Source organism: Centroberyx affinis, unplaced genomic scaffold, assembly GCF_046629955.1.
Source record: "Centroberyx affinis isolate AG114_WGS23_722 - 3 ecotype Tasmania unplaced genomic scaffold, CSIRO-AGI_Caff_v1 ptg001209l_1, whole genome shotgun sequence".
In the NCBI taxonomy this organism is placed as follows: domain Eukaryota; kingdom Metazoa; phylum Chordata; class Actinopteri; order Beryciformes; family Berycidae; genus Centroberyx; species Centroberyx affinis.
The window spans coordinates 493,577-507,398 of NW_027279727.1; the positions used below are offsets into that span (position 1 = coordinate 493,577).

At 45.2% G+C, this 13,822-nt stretch overlaps 1 protein-coding gene across 1 annotated transcript in view; it reads left to right on the top strand.

Moving 5' to 3' along the window:
• The window catches only part of LOC139648485 (serine/threonine-protein kinase 32C), a gene marked incomplete at its 3' end in the record, with an annotated part of 43,049 nt that extends 29,371 nt beyond the window's left edge, over positions 1 to 13,678 (top strand). The window contains exons 3-4 of the mRNA XM_071524623.1: positions 6,379 to 6,530; positions 13,505 to 13,678. Coding sequence (XP_071380724.1) covers positions 6,379 to 6,530; positions 13,505 to 13,678 — 326 coding nt within the window. The remainder of the gene's footprint in view (positions 1 to 6,378; positions 6,531 to 13,504) is intronic.
• Positions 13,679 to 13,822: the final 144 nt, after the last annotated feature.

Below are 13,822 nucleotides of genomic sequence, written 5' to 3' on the forward strand. Positions count from 1 at the left end.
ATGTTCATTATTTCACAAAAACCTTTTAAAAATCCTTTTATCAAAAAGATGAAAAACTCTTGATAAGTGTTATATAAATGCCTAAAATATATACAGTAATGTAGATGCCATATATAGGACTGTGGCAGTAGGTAGCATTCCTTATCTCCTCAGTGATGGCTGAAACACATTATTAGCGGCTGGTGATTTCCTGGTTTTCTATTTTGAGCATATTTTGAGCTCCTTCCATATGGCCCTGTCAATCTTACTTTCCTCTCTCCTATTTTTTCTCCCTGTCGTCTTCTTTGCCCAGTCTTATATATGTGGCAGCACAATCCTCCATTGTCAGGTGTTCCTCAGTCTCTAAAAGAGGTTTTGGAGGAGCTGTTCATCTTTGAGCTGAGCTCCTACACTAATGCAACGTTCAGCCACTTATTTCTGTAGTGGGTGTATTTGGTGCATCAAGTCCAGATAAAGTTTTAATGAAACTGAAAAAAAGAAGAAGAAGAATCTCTTGGGTTCGGTAAAAGAAATCACCTGTATGATTTAATGGACTGGCGTTATGAAAGTGCTATTCTTCTGATGAACTCTTCACCTTCAGAAACTGCTGTATCACAAAAAGTCACATTTTCCGGTGCCGCAACTCAATGTGAATTCCTTTTAGTCAAGATGGTGATTCAACATGACAAATAATTTTTTTGATTGTGAATCATACAACGCCCTGTGGAATCATTATCCAGTGACCTCCAGAATTAACATCACCCAGCACCAGAGTAAAAAGGCTGCAGTTAAAGCTTGACAGAGCATCTCAGCGGAATGTATAATTAGTCTCACCATCTAGATGGGTCATACTGGCAGATGGGTCACATTGAATCTCTGTGGAATTTTTCCAAACAGCAAGTTCGGGAAGACTTAAGTTTTACAGCAAGGAATGCCAATAGTAGTGGCAACCATTTATGTTTTAGAATGAATGCTATCATTCACTGGAAATAAGTTTTTTCCCCCTGAACAATTGTCTTTGATTGAAATATCAATTTCAGAACTTTCTCAGCATGTAATACAGCTCCCAAGTTGCGTAATAACATCAATTACAGCCTGTTCGGTTCATCTTTACCAAAGGTACCAATAAATCCGGAGTGCGCTGTATGCATTTCTCCCTTCCAGTAGGCTGTATCCAATCTGCATGTTTGACTGACAGACTCTATTGGTCGGGTGAATATAACACTGTAATTTCTATGCTGTCTGGCACAGCACCATCTCCCTCGTGCATGCATATCTCATTTGAACTGTCAGTCATGTGCTGGATTTGTCACATTTTGAGGTCCAATTAAGAATTGATATTCCATTAGTACTGTAGAGATATGTAGCATCCTGACAGCCAGTGTAAGGGTCTGGGGAACAGGGATATAAGGCTCGAGCTCGAAGATAATGGGTATGGTAATTACTGTTGCTTTTAAACCAGAGTTTACATAAGTAGCTGCACCCATCACAAGGCATGAAGGACCCACCATTGTTATTCTGTAATTGCTGCTAGAATCGTCTCATTAGGGCTCCTCAAAAGTCTTAAAAACATATATGGGTGAATAACTGCGGCGGCTTTATTTAGAATCGCGCTTGTTTTAATGTCTTGTTCAATCGCGGGAACGTGTTTCTCCGCCTGCCAGGCGCTCCTGGCTGACCCCATGCAGATTAACTCCGGGAAACAGCCTGCCGAGCTGCTCGTTATTAACGCCGCTCTCCTTTCTTAGCGCTGATTAAATAATGATTGTGTTGCAGGGAAAACAAAAAAAAAACAAAAAAACAAAAGTTAGTTTCATGCTCCGGAGCTCAAAACTATTAAAGTGGTCCGACGGAGCTGTCGCGGTGTGTGGGACGCTCCCTTTGAGCGCGCGTCTTTTGAGGTTTCTGTGTCAAGACAGACAGGTGCTCTCGTCTCCAGCATCCCGCCACATGCATCAGCCTTGCCTTTTGAATTTGTCCGCATCAAATGATTCTGCACTCCTAACACTGTCCGGGGAGAAATCAATAGATCCTGCCTGGGCCCAGTGTGCGTGTGTGTGTGTGTGTGTGTGTGTGTGCTTGTGTCTGTCTATCTGTCTGACCACCTCTAAAAAGCTCTCTTTAGGAGAGATAAACAGGTGCTATGTGCAGCTGGTGGTCAGAGATTACAGCCAGCTTTGTGACAGCGTCTCACCCCAGGCCAGCGCTGTCGTCCTCCCCACCTCTGGGAGACGTGGAGTCTGCAGCCAAGCAAGCAAGCAGCCTGGACCCAGCCTGGTGAATCGCTCGTTTTTCTTTTCAGTTGTATTTGTTCATAAACCGCGAAACCATTTGAATTTCTTGTTCAATGGGACTGGCACGGCTACATTCTGGATTCACTGTCACCCGGACCGGTGACATTTCAGTCCTCAGCCCAAATCGTTCCTGAGCAGCAGCAAGGAGTTGTTTTTCTCATGTGGATACATGTCAGTGCGAGCCATCACCCGGCTCACCAACCGGTCCAAACAGAGTGGCTGATGCCTCTACACTTGACGTGCCTCATCGGGGGGGGGTGGGGGTGGAAAAACCCCTGCCAGTCCCATGGATCACGGAATTCAAATGGTCACGTGGTTAACGAGAGAAAACAAAAATGAGCAACTCACGGTGCTGGCTGCGGGCGAGGCGGTGCGCGGCCCGGTCCAGCGGAGAGATTTGGCACCGTCCTTGGGCTAGCCCGCAGCTACCACCCTGCCTTCTCCAAAGCAAAGTGACCTTCCTCTGTCCCAAATATCGGAAGTGCGTCTGAATAGCAGGTGTTCCTAAATGAGTATTTAACATGAAAACCTAGCCAGCGGTATAATAGCGCTTTGGACCGTGCTGACCATTAGCATTTTGGAGATAATGCTTCAGAATTAATTAGGGACTCTTTAGTGTCCATTACTGCTCAGAGAGACTCTGGGTCTCGGGAGCCGTCACACTGTCAGCGCCTCAGTCCAAAGCCAGGACAGTCAGAGCGATAGCCTGCATCTCCCATCTCAACTGATTTCAATCTAGGTAAAAAGTCACCATTCATATGCAAATAACCTTGCAAAACATTCTGACTCACACCTCTCGCCTCAAAATTGTTACCTTTTTCCCCTCATACCGAACTAATGCATTGAATTGCTAATGTGCCCTATGAATATATGAATAAAACCTTTTTAAAAGTCATCATTTCCCTCCTCTGACCGACTCATGAGGATTCCAGATAAGATGGGGGCAGATGTGGGAGCTGACTGACAGTGTGATATATCTGATTGGTAGCAATGTCTGGGCTTCAGATTCTACAGTGCTACCCACAGTTGGTACACTTGGTACCCTTGATAAAGAGGAGCTATTAATGACTGTATGTGATGAGCAAGTAATGAACCATATACTCAGAAGAGACAGAATAGACACAGGAAACAGGGATGCAGTCAACAATACAAAAAGCATTAAATAATCAGGGAAACATGAATCCATTAGAAATTAATGGGAATTTCATGTCCAAAACATCTGACAACCTAAAAAAACCCAGATTGGAGTTGTAGTTCTCCAAACATTTCTCAGAGGCAGAGCTGAAATAAATAATGAAAGAAATAATCTGATTGGTTGAGTTAAACCTCAATGGGCGGAGTTTATCTTATCTCTTTGGTTGCTTCTTTATATTCTGTATTATCTGTGCCTTACTGTATGTTATAACAACAGCCTAATTTATGATGATGTGGTACCTACAGTATCTGAACATGGGCAAAAGGTCTTTAGGACTGTGGTTTGCAGGGTTTTTTAGTCTAACTTATAGTGCAGTGCAGATGGTACAGACTGGCCTGGCTGAGAGCAAACAGGAGAAAGTGGGTCTGTGTTGAGCTCAACCTGGGTGACGGGGGAGAAGGGAGGGCCTGGAGCCGCAGTCACCATGCTGAGGGCCCCTGCCCTTGTGATGTGATGTGTGTGTGTGTGTGTTGGTGTGTGTGTGTGTGTGTGTTTGTGTGAGAGACAGAGAGACAGAGATAGGAAGGGAGGTATTGGGGGCATGGTTTGGCTGATATGGGTTATTGAAGGCAGGTGCCAATATGTTTGGATTTAAGGTGATAGCTGACATTTTGTGCTGATATTTGGTATCTTTAAATTTGACAATTTTCTTGTAAAAAATACAGGTGTTTTTTCCTGCAGAATTTTAATCCACTGAAACGGAAAGCCACTGAAACTGCATTTAGACCATGGGACACTAAAACTCCATGGCAACCCTGGACAAAAACAATAATACTGAAAATAATATTCATGAATACTTGTGTGGAATCAAAATATTGCATCAGAATCTGTTCAGGTTCCCCTCTCTTATTTAATGTAGGCTAACTCACCACTTTATGAATGAGGAGGAACAGGTTTGATGAATTTCCGCTGTGACGAGCAAGTCAGTAATGAAGCTGACAGAAGAAGGGAAAATCTGAGCCTGGACGACATCCAGACAGAGGAAACAGAAGCGAGAGCGGAGAGTCGGACCTGGCGCTCATTTCAGCTCTGTGCTTCAGGGGAAACCATGAGCACAATTAAATAGATGGTGTTTTACAGGGTAATAGATTTCCTCCTGTCACCCTGCAAAAAATGTCCATTTTAACACCTCATTTAATTTAGTATTTTCTTAAAGCCCTTAAAGAAATCTGCCACTGGAATGGGAACATTTCACGTTTCCAAAGCATTTTGACTGTTTGAATCAAGCCATATTCAATATCTTGATTCAATTCAATATGGCAGATCACTCCACTTCAAGATCATTTATTTCAACGTATCTCTGTATTCATGAAAATTCTTGAAACGTGAAACTGCACTGGAAACAAGGGAGTTTTTCTGACCCCGTTTGCAGTTTTTTTTTTTTTTTTTTTTTGGGCTTTTTAAGACTTAAAGACTGAATAAAAGATTAAATGACTTGCTGAGACGGGTATTTTCTGCAGTGCATCCTGGCTAGAGCGCTGTAAAGCAGCATCTGTCTGGCTCAGACTGTAATGAGCAGACCTGAGCCTTGGTGGACACTTCAATCCTGCTAAGGCCTTCTATCTATAGCAGGAGCAGCATGGAGCTGTTTAGCTTTTAATGCTTCACAGACTGGTCAAATCTTCCACACTCAGGCACCTCGGGACTCTTAATAGTCCAAACAGCTGCTTGGGTTTTGTTGCTGAGGTATCTTCACAGTGAATGGGGATGTCTTCTTTCAGGCTTTCACATTATTTTGGCTATGCAACTCCCTTTCATGTCAGAAATGTCTGTTTTACAGCCCTTTTTCTACTCTGTACCTTATTGCATACCTGAATAAAGAGGCTGATTCCAGTATAGTCATGTAAGACAGTTTGCATTGGAGGCTGTTGTAAATTTCTGTTTTCCTTCTCACCCATTTGAGTGATGGGTGATGTTTTTGCCAGTGTGAAACTATGAAACATGCACATTAAATCTTACCAAGGTTTGGAGAATGCCATAATGCCACCATAACTGTCTTCCTCTCTTGTTTTTTCCATTAACTCTAAAAGCATCTGACCTTAAAAAACTGTGAAAAAACAAACCCAAAATGAGCGCAGATGGCTTTAAATGTCTATCGTTAATCTGTCGGTATCATGTGGTGTTTTTTCATGAGTAAGAAAAACAACCTCTCAGGTATTTAATTCCTCTCTGCCGTTTTTCTCACCGCTGCTGTCTGGGAGGCAGGATTTCCTGCCAGATATATGATGCGTTTTAATGACTGTGGTTGGGTAGTAATGTTACTGTAATGACTCTGACCTCTCCGGGGTCCCGTCCTACTCTTGACCTTTCACAGCCACTTCCTGACAAAACCGCAACTTTTAATGAATAAATAATGAGGTGATTTGTTTGTGAGTGGTTTCTGCCACAAACGTCCATTTTCGAAAATGGACTGTGTTAGCGTTGCCCGCATGTGGACATTTTATGTATCGGCATATGGTATTCATCCTAATGATTGCATTAATCAACTGTTGAAAACTGCTGTGGGCTGTTTTGAAAGAATGTTTGATTTGCATAGCAGCGTGGCCAGATTTATTATGAGCTATTATTATATTTATTGAAACTTGGCTTAGACACCTAGGCAGTGATGTAATGTTCTTTCCCTGCCAAAGCAGTTCACAGGTTCTACAGTCAGATGTGTGTGTGTATGTATGTGTGTGTGTGTACATGTAAGCACATTTATGTGTTATCTATAAATTCACATGCACACATATATTGTATGCATACTGTATGCATACGTGCCTGTGTTTGTCTCGTGCTTTCACGTGTAAGTTTCTTGTTTTTCAGACTGTCCAGACATTTGACACTGGCTCTCTCTGTTTCTGTCTGTCTCCCTCTCTTTTTCTCTCCATCTCTCTCTCTCTCTCTCTCTCTACCCTTGTCTCGCTGCAGGTATGCATTGTGCAAAAGAGGGACACCGAGAAGATGTACGCCATGAAGTACATGAACAAGCAGCAGTGCATAGAGAGAGATGAGGTCCGAAACGTCTTTAGAGAGCTTGAGATCCTACAGGAAATTGAACATGTTTTTTTAGTAAATCTCTGGTGACTATTCCATGTTTTTACACTTTTTATGTGGTCTGCGCCGCCTGCTTTGTCTGTGTGTGTATTTTGTATATTTACAGTGAGTGCTTCTCACAAGGGAGATGCATGGATCTCTAGCTCACTCTAAAATCTGTTGCATCCATAAAATAGATATTCTCTACGCACATATGTTGATGATGTTGCATCTACTCTACTAGCCTATATTTTTCACATTTGGAGTTGAGTGGAAAAGTTTTGTTAGTCCTATTAATGCTTGGAAAAACAAATTGTCCCCCAGAAACCAATAGCTATTAAGTTAAGAAGCCATTTCACTGGAGAGATATATTGAGATATTCATTCTGGACTGGGAGCCCATGCAGCACACATTTGATAATTACTTTGGTTTGAAATGACCTTACTCTTCCCTTGAGTCTGATATGTGGGTGAATGGAAGCTGCTTTCATTATTCAACACTCTTCTCAGAGTGGGACACATTTCTAAATGTAATTGGGGACCTGGCATGGCATTCACGGCATATTACACAAAGCACTTTACTCGTCTGTAATTGGTAGAATGATATTGCACGTGCCTATCTCCCCTGAGTAATTGCCACCGGAATATTTTGTTATTCATGCACACCATGATAGATTGATTATGTGTAGATAGTAAGTAGATGAACCAAGACAAAGTCTTGTACCTTCTTGGCAGCTTATTATAATAAGTCCTGGGCTCATTTCCTCACCAAGTTGTGGATGATTAAAGTTTTATCTACAGAATATTTTTTTTTTAGCCTGCTAGAGAAGCCAGTCTACTAGAACAAACTGAGGGCATTTTAATGAGTTTATAGTAGTACGTTTGTGTATTTTTTATAGTATAATTTCCCGCAGGACTGTAACGCTGCCAGAACCTCCTCTGTTCTACTTTTCCATGCGCTGCTCTCTTCTTCTCTGCATCCACTGCTACTTCAAATGCCCATTAGTGACAAAGACACTATACAGTATCCTCGCGGCTACGTGGGAATGAGTTTCACACTTCACACCTCCTCTCTCTGCTTTCGAAGTCGACTTCAGAGAGACGCTCGGAAAACGGTCCGGTTATGTCACGAGGAGCGCCCAGAAAATGAGATCTCGCCCAGCTTCCGTTAACAATGCCCCAGCTGTCCCACGCTTGAAGGGGATCATTCCCCGCTCTCTGTCATTTTTAGACCGCTTCCCCCGAACAGTAGCGTGCCTCTCTACCCACATCTTGCTCAGAGCTCGCCTCCTTGTATTTGATTGGCCCTGTTGAAAAGCATAGGGAAGCTGTCAAATCTGCATAACAAATAAAGCATCATGGCACGGGGAGCGGGGGGGCAAAGGCACATTCACAGCAGGCTGTCTGCCATCACCATCAGACTGACCAGATTGGGCGACAAGAGAGAGATGGCTGGCAAAACCAGTTGTGTGACGGAGCGTCTGGCCGCAGCTGTTACTGTCTGGCAACAGAGGGGGGGGGAACAACAGACTCGGGCCCTTATCACATTGAAGCAAGACAGCTACAGTATGCTAAACAAAGTTGAGTTTGTGTAGCAACCACAGACCCTGAACCCGGGCAGCTGTCTCAACGCTTTATAACGTTACATCACCAGCCTGGTCGCATGCAAAGCCACCAGAGAATGATAAAAAAAAAAAATTCTAAAATAACTTTGCTCCAGCGTATCAATCATGCTAACCTCATTGTGCAAGCCTGCAGACAGAGGCTGACCAGAAATGCTTTTGGGTTGGTCTCTTCTCGCCATGAAGCTGGCTTCATACAAGACCTGCTCTAAAGATGACCTCCAGGACCTGAAGCCCTTCTTGGCTGAGCCAAAAAATTATAATTCAAGGAAAGTTTCGATTTTTCTCCTGAAGCCGGAGAGAGGGGAGTAGCCGGCACAGTGAGACATAGAAGAAATCAATTTATAGCATGGGTCCGCGGTGCGTTTGTTATTTCTGCCCCAGTTCACGCAGACACTTTGTAAGCATATGTGCGTGACAGCATTGTTATGCGCTGCACCTGCATTCTTCGCATAAACTGTCTGGTTCATTTAGCCACTGGTTGAGACAGCATCTCCTGGCAGGTAACGAGATCAGACTGATGAGAACTCCGCTTCATCTTCTGATTGCCTACCTTACTGTATAACAACCAGGAGCCTAATTGGTTCACTGCATGCGTATGCTGTTTAACACAATCCCCTGTAGACCGCAGAGTTGCCAGTATCCATAGGCTTGTCAAATAGAGCGTTATGATTTGTGGCGCTTGGCGTTTGGGCACTCCAATACATTATTAATGGATCTGAGATGGACCAGCTGGGGATTCTGGGAACTGCATATATTCCCAAACGCAAACAACAAAAGATGCAACTCACGAGAACCGCCGGCTTTGATAAAGCTTCATAGGAGTGTTTTTATTGATACGGTGCCAGGAAGGCGAGATGGAGAGAGTCAGGTGGAGTCAGAGAGAATGAGAGGGAAAACAGACCAAACCAGCTGTCAGAGAAAGTAATGATTCCTGCAATCACGAGAGAGGGGAGAAAGCGTGAAGTAGAGGGGAGGGGTGCAGAAGACAGTGCTAAGAAGGGATTTGGCATTGATTAGTTTTGTCAAAAAAAAAAAAACCTAGAGATGTGCAGACTAAGAGGATTTGTAAGGCTCTTCCCCTCGTCTCTTACCTACACATGGCTTCTTTCTGATTTTAAAGCGGGGTTTCGCTTTCATCAAGACGTTCCTGAAATTCTGCCGTGCGTTTGAAGAGGTTCCATCCGTTGCCTCAGAGGAAATTCATTAGGAGGGAACCTGTGAAAACCCACACTGAATCCCATCAGCTGGGTAAAGGCTGCCTTAAGCTGGGCGGCTGTAAAGTTCGCGGCCCACAGTAATTGCCGCGACCATTCCCTCGCTGGATATGATGTGTAGGAGTCGGGGGCGCATTGAAATGGATTACCTTGGAGGAGTAAAAATTAACTATCATCTGGCGCCTGCACCAAATCCACACAAATCCTTGTAAGGATTTGCGACACATGAGAAGACGCTGACTTGTTCTTTCCCCTGGATATATGTGAAGCCCCAGAGTGCAGGGGGTCACTTTGCCCCACTCGGAAGCACCGTACTGGCTTACAATCTGTTACGAGTGGTCGAAAGTAACCAGGGGTAGGTAGCATTAGGGTGTAGCAGTGAAATTGATCCCCCGGCCTGCAGAGTGTACATCATTATGAAAGCAAGGTTTTGCCTTAAGCATTACATCACAACAAATCACTCTCAAACACCATCACCCGTTCTCCCTTGGGGGCTGTCGAGGCAGCGGTGAATCATGGCCAAATGGAAGGTGCCGCAGTGCTGTGGATAACCGAGTCCCAGAGAGTGGCGAGGGCAGCTAGGGAAGTCGCTACGTCTGTTGTCAAAAGAGTTCGAGCTTTACAGAAAGTCCCCGGAGATCGCCTTAAAACGGATTTTAAAGGTCTCACAACCAAAACAGGGGTGAGTCATTCCGAGGAGCGGTGGAGCGCGCTTCCCTTTCACAGTCCATTCCTTCATCGGAGTCAGAAAACAGAGCGAGAGTGAGTGAGGGAGAGAGAGAGAGAACGGAATGGAAGATGAATGTGCTGTGTCCTGTTCATCTTCCATTAGGAATATTGATTTCAGGCCTGAATGGAACAAAGCCCTTGGAGACAGTGGAGCAAATTAGCCTCTACACCCCAAGTCAGCAATCATAACAAGCCCTGTGTGGGAGTTTAGCCTCAAATGATGTTCATAAAAGATGAAATATGGGATAATTCCCAAAAGCGCTTGAGTCCCTTTCTCGTCTAATACGGCGCTGTGCATCTACAGACTTATTTCGCCGTGGACTAACAGCGCCGCAGGACTTAAGAACTTTTCCCGAAACTGCCCCGACACACCACTTTAAAGAAGAACTTTTTTGTTTTTTGGAGGATGCGACATTCACAGTGCACCTTGTGAAAGCAGGCCAGTGGAGGTGGGGTTTCTAAGGGTGACCGGCTCGGGGGCCAGCGAGGGGAGCAGCAGCAGCGCTCACTCACAGCATTGTTGCAGGAATCCTCAGCGGAGGCCCGGGCGTGTCTTGTGATTGAGTCATGCAGCCCGTTCCAGCCGGCCTGTCTCTATCATCAAGCCTATCTAGGCCACTGAAACTTTGCGGATCAAGTAAAGCCAACACAATCACAATCTCTTCTTTCTCTCTCTCTCTCTGTCCCTCTCTCTCTCCCTTTCTCCTCAAAACTCTTCTCCTCCTCTTCCTCTCTCCCCTCTGTTTCTCCATCTCCCCCTCTCCTCTCTGCCTCCCTGGGCTCATTTGTCATTGTGGCCTGATTATTTCAGCCTGTTCCTTGTACTCCTTCCAGCCGGCTAACCTTGCTCTCTCGGTGCTGTGACTGTCCCAGTCTAGCCCGGTCCTGGCTCTTCCACGTGGCCTCCCTCTGGCTTTGGACTGCGACAGCTCTCCCCAGACCCTTGCACACTGCCAGGCATTCTTTCACACCCAGGTTGTTGACCCGCAGCTCCTCTGAGCCTCTTATAAAGCAGCTCTTATTAAATTGTGGTCGTTTCTGTACAGCAAAGGGCAGCAGAGGGCAGGTAAAATGAGGTTGGTGGAAAAATATTACTTCGACGGATTCCATGGCCAGTGTCCTAAAGTCTTTACCATTTGCCGGCAACATCATTGATTTGAAGGTAGTTCATAACCTTCCATCACATTTCATCTGTCTGCGATGTCATCTTTGGATAATCTTTAAAAAAGTTTAAAAAAAACTTTGTTGTTCATCTGTTGTCGAACCAGTGTCCCTATCCACTCCTTGACAGCAGGAGGATTATTTATCTGTTCTTCAAGAATGTCAGACAGATTTGTCTGTGTGCTCTGAACGCCCAGATCTGGAACTGCGCGTTGTATTTATTTGGAGAAAAGTGTTCCCGAAAAGTGTCTCTGTCTATTTCTATCCTGTACCCTGTCCTTGGCGAGAGTTTTAAAGGTGACAAGGCTTGTCAGCGCCGGAGCTTTCATATGCTCCAGTTGTCGGCCCGTATCTGACATCTCCCTGTCACCTCGGCGAGCACGCGGTAGGAAGTGACAGCGAGACCGAGCCGCGCCGGTCTCTCTCAGGGACCCGGAGAGTTCAGCGTCGGCCGCGGAAGGCCCGGGCTTTTTGCGGCGCGCCGAGACGACGGCGGCCGCCTCAGAAGAAGCTCACCTGTCAAGCGGAGAGCAGGAATCAGGCTGTGACAACGAGGTGATAAAAAGGTGACGGTAAGGGAACCCTGCCAACAGCAAACAACAACCTGGGGCCGGCCATCTGCTGAGGCCGCGCCGTGTTTTCGTAGCGAGGCTCATCACTCGAGGGTCGGGTCAGGTTGGTTTGCGAGGGCTGACGGAGGTGGCTCTACTGTCAGTTCCTATTGAGTGCATGCCACAGGACTGTCCCGCTGCATCGGCTGCCGGGGCGTCTGACGAGATAGAGGGAGGGAAAGTGGGAGTCCTGAACAAAGCTTTGCCTTTATAGATGGTAATGGAAAACGTAACCTTGTCGCAAGCTTGTCATTGTTGAATATTGTAGTGTTCCGCAATTAATCAGCATGTGTCCAAAGGTCCAAATCGTAATGCATCAAGAAGAAACGGCATATCTTTCGGTAGGTCTTTCTCTCCTCTGAGAGAGATGTGGTATTTAGTGTTCACTGAGTCGGTTATCTATCTGTAGAGTGTGCTTTCTTTTCACTAGACATCCCTTTATCCAGGAGCGCAGGCCATTTCATCAATTAATCTGCGTGTTCTTTTGGGAGATGAGAAAGACCCGAATAGCACCGTGAATGGGTTTTGCTCTGTGGCAGAACCAATCTGTAGACGAGATCGAATGATTTTCGCTCTGCACCAAACATGGGCCCCATTTCTCACTTATAGAAAGGCAGGAAATTACACCTGAAGAGGGGCCAATCACAGTGCCCCAAACCCCCCCCCCCCCGAGTGTTCAAGGCCTAAGCCTGAAGGTACAGAGGAAACCTGCAGCAATGAAAAGAAGTAATAACGCTGCAGTATCAGAGCCTTAATGGGAAAATAAAGAATTGGCTCAGTAACAGCCGTATTAAACTGAGTTTGATAGAAGAAATCGCAATGGGGTCAGTTTGTTTTCTGCCTCTGCGAATTGAGAGCATCTTACTGCATGGGAGGCCTATTAAGAAATGATTCTGGCTTTATTATTTTCCTTAGATGAGATATTAGATCCCATTGTAGCAGAATTGTTTGTGCACCCATGTGGCTTGATGTTTTGTTCAGTGTGTCTGGGATAGAAATTGTGGAGTGTTAACAAATCCCCACCCAGATCATTAAGAGGCTGTGTTTTAATTTGATGTGCATGATTAGTAAGCCTGATTGACAAGAATCTTTAGCGGACCACTAGCAATCTTCAATTAAGTCACATCAAGCAAAGATGGGCTCTTTCCAAGCTTTAATTGGGCAATCACTTCCTTTCCTTTTTACATTCCTTCAAACAAGTGGCATGTTATTAGGATAATGATGGGTGTTTATCTATTACTCTACACTGTGCCTGTTTGGAGTCTGCCAGGAAGCGCACGTTCACGCACAAACCAACTCCTGCGTACATGCATAAATGCATCATGCATAATGGTTGCTGATTTTTTTTTTTTAGGTTTAAGTGCAGGGCACAGCAAGACGCATGTTTACAGCGTGTCTTGTGGCTGAATGTGGATATGGCCTTGCACAGTGTTTGTCCTTGTGTGGGTTTATATAAACATGCATGTGTGTGCATATGTGTTTACACGGTACGCTTTGCACGTGTGTTTGTGTACTGTATTTATGCTGCGGGTGCTGTACTGTACATGTGTGTATTCTACATGGCTGCCTGTACGCTCAGTCGTTGCCTTTGTTTGCGCAGCATGTATACAGTATGTGTCGCCTTTCCAAACCCGGAATGCGTCCATGCCTCGTGACCCCCGCTCTCCCTCCCCCGGTCTCAGGTACTCGTTCCAGGACGAGGAGGACATGTTCATGGTGGTGGACCTCCTGCTGGGAGGAGACCTGCGCTACCACCTCCAGCAGAGCGTCCAGTTCAACGAAGACGCTGTCAAACTCTACCTCTGTGAGATGACCCTGGCCCTGGACTACCTGCAGAGCCAGCACATCATCCATAGGTACACATTTGGATTGAAGAATTTTTATTGGTGGGGGTTATAAGTGGGGTTCTTGTTGGGGTGCCAGGGGATCCACAGCAAAATGAGGAATAGCTTGACTGAATGACTATTCTTATCTTCACCCTCACCACTGTTATCTCTCCA